The 8586-nt window shown below is 32.3% G+C and overlaps 1 protein-coding gene across 1 annotated transcript; it reads right to left on the reverse strand.

Annotated features, from left to right (window-relative positions):
• Nucleotides 1-4024: 4024 nt before the first annotated feature.
• Nucleotides 4025-8365, reverse strand: hmgn1a (high mobility group nucleosome binding domain 1a). The gene is made up of 6 exons (XM_067365393.1): nucleotides 8188-8365; nucleotides 5193-5219; nucleotides 5043-5072; nucleotides 4922-4957; nucleotides 4704-4838; nucleotides 4025-4596 (listed from the first exon to the last, which is right to left on the reverse strand). The coding sequence occupies exons 1-6, from the start codon at nucleotides 8203-8205 to the stop codon at nucleotides 4543-4545; spliced, it is 300 nt and encodes a 99-aa protein (XP_067221494.1). The 5' UTR covers nucleotides 8206-8365; the 3' UTR covers nucleotides 4025-4542.
• Between the last annotated feature and the right edge of the window lie 221 nt (nucleotides 8366-8586).

The following is an 8586-nucleotide window of genomic DNA, read 5'->3' on the forward strand; positions in this document are numbered from 1 at the left end:
ACTATAAATTACTATAGTATTATCTCATGTGGGTAGTGTTTTCGAACTTTACTATAGTAAAGTACTTGAATTAATTTGTTGTGGTGATTCTATAGTTGTGGTAATATAACAACTATTGTAATATAAACAAATACTGTACTAAGTTTTCTACAACTATAAGTGTTATACTACAAATACACTACAGTTTACTGTAGTAAAAACTAAAGTTTACTACAGTACCAGTTCACTATAGTTAATACTACAGTATGCTATAAATAATAATAGGGAATGCTATAGCATTCATAAACAAAGTGTTGCAAATACTATACAGTATACTACAATTTATTACAGTATGGTTCAAAAACACTAGTTTTTACTATAAATTGCTATAGTATTTTTTCATGTGGGTAGTGTTTTTGAACTTTACTATAGTAAAGTACTTGAATTAATTTGTTGTGATTCTACAGTTGCTGTAGTTACATAACTATAGTAATATAAACAAATACTTTACTAAGTTTTCTACAACTATAAAGTATATTATACTACAATATACACTACCGTTTACTGAAGTACAAACTAAGTTTACTTCAGTATTTATTACAGTTTATCAGCTCACTATAGTTAATACTACAATACTAAAAGAAAATACTATAATAGTACAGTACTACAATTTACTATAGTTTATACTATAGTGTTTTTGAACCATACTATAGTAAAGTACTTGAATTCATTTGTTGTGGTGATTCTATAATTGTTGTGGTAATATAACAACTATAGTAATATTTCACACAACTATAAAGTATATTATACTACAATACACTACAGTTTACTATAGTAAAAACTAACATACTACAGTATTACAGTTCATCAGTTTACTAGTTAATACAGTATGCTTTAGCATTCATGTACAAAGTGTTGTACTATAATACAGTATACTACAATTTACTATAGTATAGTAAATACTATAGTGTTTTTGAACCATACTATAGTAAAGTGCTTGAAATAATTTGTTGTGGTGATTCTATAGTTGTGGTAATATAACAACTATAGTAATATAAACAAGTACTGTATTAAGTTTTCTACAACTATAAAGTGTTATACTACAATATACACTACAGTTTACTGTAGTAAAAACTAAAGTTTACTACAGTACCAGTTCACTATAGTTAATACTACAGTATGCTGTAGCATTCATTAACAAAGTGTTGTACTAATACAATACACTACAATTTACTATAATTTAATAAATAATATAGTGTTTTTGAACTTTACTATAGTAATATAGTAAATATAAATGATATTTTTAATAATATATTAAAATATATTTTTAAAAGCTTTTTGTATGAATTGAAATGTCTCCTTTAATAATATTCAAAAACATGACATACATTTTACCTTCATATTAGAAATTATTTAGTTTTTTTTCAGTTGACACCACCTATTTTGTCACGTCCCTCAAGGCCTTCTATGAAAGTGTTCTTGGGATATGAATAATAAAATGAGAAAAAAGTCCATACATTTTGCCATTCCCATAAATATCCATCTGTGCTTTTTTGCTGGTAATGTTCATATTCATGATTATTCATTAAAATCATCATTTAGTTCTGTACCTCAGTAACCCCATTACACAAACCATAATGAACTGATACTTATGTGACATCATTAATGGGAAGTGACATCGCAGAAGTTTTCTGAACAACACTGTGAGCAGACACAGGCAAGTTACCACCTTCTTTAATAATTATAACTAAACTATGTTGTGAAATTGTGTTTGTCAGGCTTAACGACTCAACCCTGTTACATCAATTAAAGTAAGAAAGTAAGAAAATTATCTTTTATTCATGATTTCTTAATATCATGCATGCCATGTGCTCTCCATTTATTCACTAGATTTAGAGCAGTGGCCAGTTTCAGAGCAATCATAAGAATACTGATTTTAGTTCAAATTCTGAAGTTAAGCCTTTGATCAGAAATGATGAGGTTGCTGTCACAAAAAGTGTCCATTTCAGGATTTAGTATAGCAAAAGTGTGAGATTTTATGTCACTTTTATATTTGCAATTACTGAATTTTACTAGTCTGATTAATAGGAAAATGTTGATTTTTTTTTAATCACAAATACATTTTATAATAATATTCAGAGAGCTCCCATAGTGCCCATAACTTAAAACAATGACCAATAATAATAGGGATTTGATGCATGAGATGGGAAAATATGTTTTTCTGGAAGTTAAATGTCATTAATGTTGTGGGGTGTTCAGAAAAGTAATACATTTTGGTAAAAAATATAAAGTGCAAGTCCAAATCGTACCAGTTCCATGGAATGACTCATCGACAGTATACAATTTACTATAGTATGGTTCAAATACACTATAGTATTTACTATAAATTAATGTATCAATGCCTTTGCATGAAAAACAAAACATCAAACCTAGTGACTTTTATTTTAAAGAGTTAGCACAAGCAAGCATAACATTTTTGGATGGTAAGATTTTTTAAACATGTTTTTAAAAGCAGTCTCTTCAGCTCACCAAGGCTTCATTTAGTTGATCCAAAATACAGAAAAAACAGTAATATTGTGAAATATTTTTACAATTTAAAATAACTGTGAATATATTGTAAACTGTAATTTATTCCTGTGATTCAAATCTGAATTTTCAGCATCATTACTCCAGTCTTCAGTGTCACATGATCCTTCAGAAATCATTCTGGGGTGCATTTCCCGAAAGCATCGTTGGTGAACCATGGACGTAAGTCCCATTGAACTCTATTGGTAACGATGGAACTTGCGACCGTAGTTCGCTTCGGGAAACACGCCCCCGATATGATTTGATGCTCAAGAAACATTTATGATTATTATCAATGTTGAAAACAGTTGTGTGATTATTTGATGAATAGAAAGTTCAAAAGAACAGCATTTATCTAAAATATAAAGCTTTTGTAACATTATACACTACTGTTCAAAAGTTTGGGGTCAGTATTTTTTATTTTGGATAGAAATGAATACTTTTATTCAGCAAGGATGCATTAAATTGATCAAAAGTTACAGTAAAGACATTTATAATGTTACAAAAGATTCTATTTCAAATAAATGCTGTTCTTCTAGAACTTTCTATTCATCAAAGAATTCTAAAAAAAAAACATTGATAATGTTTTCAACATTGATAATAATCATAAATGTTTCTTGATCATCAAATCATCATATTAGAATGATTTCTGAAGGATCATGTGACACTGAAGGTATGCAGTAATGATGCTGGAAATTCAGCTTTGATCACAGGAATAAATTACATTTAACATATATTCATAAAAAAAAAAAGTTCTCTAATAAAATTTAACAATATTAGTTTTTGTTGTATTTTGGATCAAATAAATGAATGAGTTTTAAAAACACTTTAAAAAATGTTACTGTTCAAAAACTTCATCTGTAGTGTGTCTGTATGTATAAAATGAAATATAATGTCAATGAATGATTACTTTTCTAGCCATCTCTTCCACATGCAATTTAACCTGTTGGATATTGAATCTTTTGTTCATTCCACCAAATATAAAGGAAAACAGAAGGCCAAAATGTCATGGTGAAATTACACCCATTTTATTGGCATATCATACCAATCATTACAGATACAGCTACATAAAAAAAACGGAAATAAAAAAAGAAACTGTACATGTGTACTTTTAACCTAAAAACCTTGAGTGATATAGCTACTGCTGGCATGGTCACGTGAAAGAAATTACAGTAATTTTTCATAACATCAGCTACAACCTGCATGTTTAACACTGTAACACAGCTCTGTTATTAGCTTTGCTAACACACACGATTCCATTTTTCATCCTCTTAAAGTACCATCACATACTGCATATAGAAATTATGAAAACCTTTTCACAGCAGCTATACAACAATGTTATTGCAATGCTATCACCACACAGAGACAAAAGTCAATGTAAATCACAAATCTGATGAGTGTTCCAGTACTAGTGAGCAGGATCATCGATCAAAGCCGTTGATTCATGAATCGGTTTGAATAAAGAGGTTTCAATTGATAGAATACAGCTTACAATAATGAAAAAAACAAAAAAAACAAAACAAAAGCATTTCCTTACAGAACCCCCTTCCCATACAATACAGGCTTCATACAGACGTCCATCACATTGCCTATGGAATGTTAGTGTCTCAGGCAAACGCTCCCAGTTTTAAGAAATTTCATGTATAAATTTTAAAAATGGCGCAATCGCATGATCTGTTGCAACCTGTTCCACTCCCCTCCCTTTTTTAAAAACAAAACAGAGTCAGAAAACAAAAAAAACAAAACAATAACAACAAGAAGTAGTAGTCATTAGTTGTTTCATGACTGCAAATCTTCTTCAGGAAAAACTGGAGTGGGAAAAGATGGAATCCCTCTTCTAAGGCTTTTCTCTTGAAAGTTGTCTATAAAATGAGCTTCTAATATCGAACTACTAAAAAAACCTGCTTTTTTTTGTTTTTAGAAAATAGTCAATAAAAATATTCCTCTGTATTGTACAAGAAAAGAGGTACGGGAGCTCTGGTGACAATGTAATCAACATTATTTAGCAGCTCCTTCTTTCTGGTCGTCCTTTTCCTCCTCGCCGTTGTCCTCCTGTAACAAATAAAGGTTTTCAACAACATTAGCCACAGATGAAACCCTACCAGGCATATCTGAGGACCTCAGATTAATTATTGTAACTTAATTAGAAACGGACTGACTTCATCAGCTTTGGTCTCTCCGTTCTCCGCTGGAGTTTTCTCCTCAGACTCAGCCTCGGGCTTCTCGTCCTCCTTCTTCTCCTCGGGTTTGGCCTTTTCTACCTCCTTGGCCTTCTTTCCCCTTGCAGGCGCCTTCTGTGATGTTCCAGAAAATAAATGGTTAGGCTATTGCTGGTAACACTCGCTAAAAGTAATGCTTATTTTGCTAACCAATTTACCTTTGGCTTGGGCTCAGACTTTGGCGTTTGGGGTTTCTGTAAAACAGAAGTCAGCGTAAGCTATGTGCATCACGAAAAGCTAATTGTGTGAATTCAGGGGGGACTGACAAAACCAACTTACACCTTGAAGTCTCTCAGACCGTCTTTTAGGCTGTTTGTTTATTTGATGAGGACAAGATGGGAAGCCAACAACAGATAAAAACAAGCATTAAGTATCAGAGTTGTATGCAAAACAGTGTTATATGTGTAACAGTAATCGACTCAGACTCACCCCAGCTGCTTCAGTGTCATTGTTAGCCTGTAGCAGAGGAAACAGAAGCTGTTAGTTATGTGTACATAGATGGCTGACTGAGGGGGGAGGTGTTGTACCCCAAACACCAGCCCCCAAATTATGTGTAATTATGTAATCTAAAAGTGAACGTGGGGGGAGGGGTCATGTTGTAAGAGTTAACCCTTGTGCAGTCTTCGTTTGAAGGCTTCACTCGTGGTCTTCAGAGTCTCTGGAGAACCCAGGCAACAATAATGTAATTTTACTCTGTTTATTAATGGTTTTACTCAACATGTGTGCAGTTTTTGGAGGATTTGTGATATCTTTTAAATGTATATATATATAAAAAAAAAAAAAAAATTTAAAAATGGGCTTTTATGCAAAAGCAGCTTTTTATATAAAATCCACTTTATAAAAAGGCCCAGATTTCTAACTTTTATTCCTGCGGATAATTTGACATGGTTTAGTGTAAGATTTTTGCCCATCTTTTGGAAAATGCAGTTATAAAAGTTAATAAAAAAAAATGTCACTTTTACCAGTAGATGGCTGCAGAGCTCCACCATTTGCTATGTACTATTTGAATGACTGAAAGACATCTTTTCACAAGTTTTTTTTTTTCAGTTGGATTCTTATCTTAATATTATGAAATCACAATTATAACAATAAAAATTACTTTGTCAAAGTTTAAAAATAAAGATTTTATTTTATTATAAATTAAAAAAAAAAAAGCTAAACTTTGACAAAGTAATTTTTATAATTGTAATTTCATAACATTTAGATATGAATCCAACTGAAAAAAATCTTGAAAAGATGTCTTTCAGTCATTCAAATAGTACATAGCAAATAGTGGAGCTCTGCAGCCATCTACTGGTAAAAGTGATTTTTTTTTTACTTTTAAAACTGCATTTTCCAAAAGATGGGCAAAAATCTTACACTAAACCATGTCAGATTATCATTGTTATCCCCATGAATGAAAGTTAGAAATCTGGGCCTTTTATAAAGTAAATTTTACATAAAAAGCTATTTATGCATAAAAAAAAAAAAAATGTTTAAATAGGTTTTTAATTTATTTATATAAATTTAAAAGATATCACAAATCCTCCAAAAACTGCACAAATGTTGAGAAAAAACATTAATAAACAAGAGTAAAATTACATTGGTTTAAAAATATATATATATATTATATTGTTACAAAATGACATTTTGTTGCCTGGGGTAACTTTTTTTTTTACACTAACATAAAAACAAGATATCATTCCAAATATTTTTTTTTTATTTGTAGATCTTAAAAGTGTTAACCACCATACAAAGTCTCATGCCATTTGGACAAAGAACATTTTTATTTTTTTATTTGAGCAAACATAATTTGCCGGTCAAACATAAGGGTTAAATTTGTCATGAAAACACAGTGAAATAACATAAAAAGGAAACAGAACTACAATAATAATGACAGTGGAATTATTTACCATGTAGCTAACGTATTACCGCTATTAGCGACGACGGAAAATTTCCGTAATGTACCGAAGGGAGGAGGGGAACAGTAGCCCCGCCCCCAGCGACACAATTCACTCACTTTCGACACATTTTAAGTTTGTAAACATAAATCAGCTTTAGCGTCGATTTTAAAGCAGGAAAATGAGAATTACTTAAGTAGTTAACTTAAATACTCGGTGGAAATTTTAACCACTTTACAAAGTCCGTTTCAAAGGTCAAATGAAAAAGTACAGATGGGCTAGTCATGCAAAAAACGTAATTATGAAATAAACCTGCTGGGATAAACTAATTTGTAATATGTAATCTAAAAGTGAACGTGGGGGAGGGGTCATGTTGTAAGAGCTAAATTTGTCACGAAAACAATGAAATAAAATAAAAAGTAAACAGAACTACATAGAAGGCTGACTGAAGGGGGAGGTGTTGTACCCCAAACACCACCCCCCATATTATGTGTAATTATGTAATCTAAAAGTGAACGTGGGGGGAGGGGTCATGTTGTAAGAGTTAAATTTGTCACGAAAACACAGTGAAATAAAATAAAAAGTAAACAGAACTACAATAATAATGACAGTGGATTTATTTACCGCGTACCTAACTTTTTACCGCCTTTAGCAACGTCGAAAAATTTCCGTAAGGTACTGAAGGGAGGAGGGGAACAGTTGCCCCGCCCCCACCGACACAATTCACTCACTTTCGACGCGCAAACACATTAAACATCGACACATTTTAAGTTTGTAAACATAAATCAGCTTTAACGTCGATTTTAAAGCAGAAAAACGAGAACTACTTAAGTAGTTAACTTAAATACGTGGTGGAAACTTTCTTTAGCCACTTCACAAAGTCCGTTTCAAAGGTCAAATGAAAAAATACAAACGGTCTAGTCACGCAAAAAAAAACGTAATTATGAAATAAACCTGCTGGGATAACAAACTCACTAGGATTTAAGGCTTGAAATGTGTTTAGAGCAAAGGCAGCCATGACGCTATGGTGTGTGTGTGTGTCCTACTCGAGGACCATATGGATTCGTACACAACTACACATGTAACGTTATTTACAGTTACACAATGGCCTCACAAAGATCCCACGATGTCCTCAAACACACAACTTTAATAATTTCACATATATATGGTTATAAAGACGTTAAAACACCGAAAACATTTGCAGGACAAGCTCTTCTCCATGAGGAATAACATGTCCAAACGTTACCAGGTTACACCCCTTTGTCTGATTATTACTTTGCGTATTCTCAGCACGATTTTAATGTAAAAGTAAAGCCGAGAATTGTGTATATTTCGTGTTAAATCCACTCGCAGTCGACACAATTGCAGAGCTCTAAGTAAAAAGGCGCCAGATTTTAACGCGTGCCCTAGATCACGAATTAACACATGCACCAATGCAGTAAATACTTAGATAACTTCACATGAAGCTCACTAGAGACGTGCACACTTAATTATTGCAAACATACTATAAAACAGAATAAAATATCCAATATTTTCCAACTTACTTTGCTCCTTTTCGGCATGGCTGCTTAAAGCTTGTATGCTTTTAGAAGAAATAAATTAAAATAGCTTACGCACTGGCAGGTAAAGTGTAAAAAACAGGTCTAGGAAACACTGAAGCAAGCATTAATGGTCTATCGGAACATAAACTAGCTGAAACCGGATTGGATCTCCCCTTTCTATATTCTTTTCATTATAGCTCTAACGTGATGCGGGCTACGCTCCGCCCCTTCTCGGCGCTGATTGGCTGAAACGTCTTGGCAACCACATTTCAAACCAAAGCAAAGTAACCGTGTGGACAGGTTGAGCTGTCAATCACAGATTTGCTTTTATATACTTTAGGCGCCACTTTCTGCATTTGTTGTTTCTGTAAGCATGTAAATATATCTTTAGTAGTGTTTATA

Source organism: Chanodichthys erythropterus, chromosome 17 (assembly GCF_024489055.1).
Source record: "Chanodichthys erythropterus isolate Z2021 chromosome 17, ASM2448905v1, whole genome shotgun sequence".
In the NCBI taxonomy this organism is placed as follows: domain Eukaryota; kingdom Metazoa; phylum Chordata; class Actinopteri; order Cypriniformes; family Xenocyprididae; genus Chanodichthys; species Chanodichthys erythropterus.

Coding starts and splice junctions, on each gene's coding strand:
- hmgn1a (XM_067365393.1), bottom strand. Junction 4,958..5,042: donor GGTCTGAGAGACTTCAAGGT/GTAAGTTGGTTT, acceptor TCTGTTTTACAG/AAACCCCAAACGCCAAAGTC. Junction 4,839..4,921: donor AGTCTGAGCCCAAGCCAAAG/GTAAATTGGTTA, acceptor GGAACATCACAG/AAGGCGCCTGCAAGGGGAAA.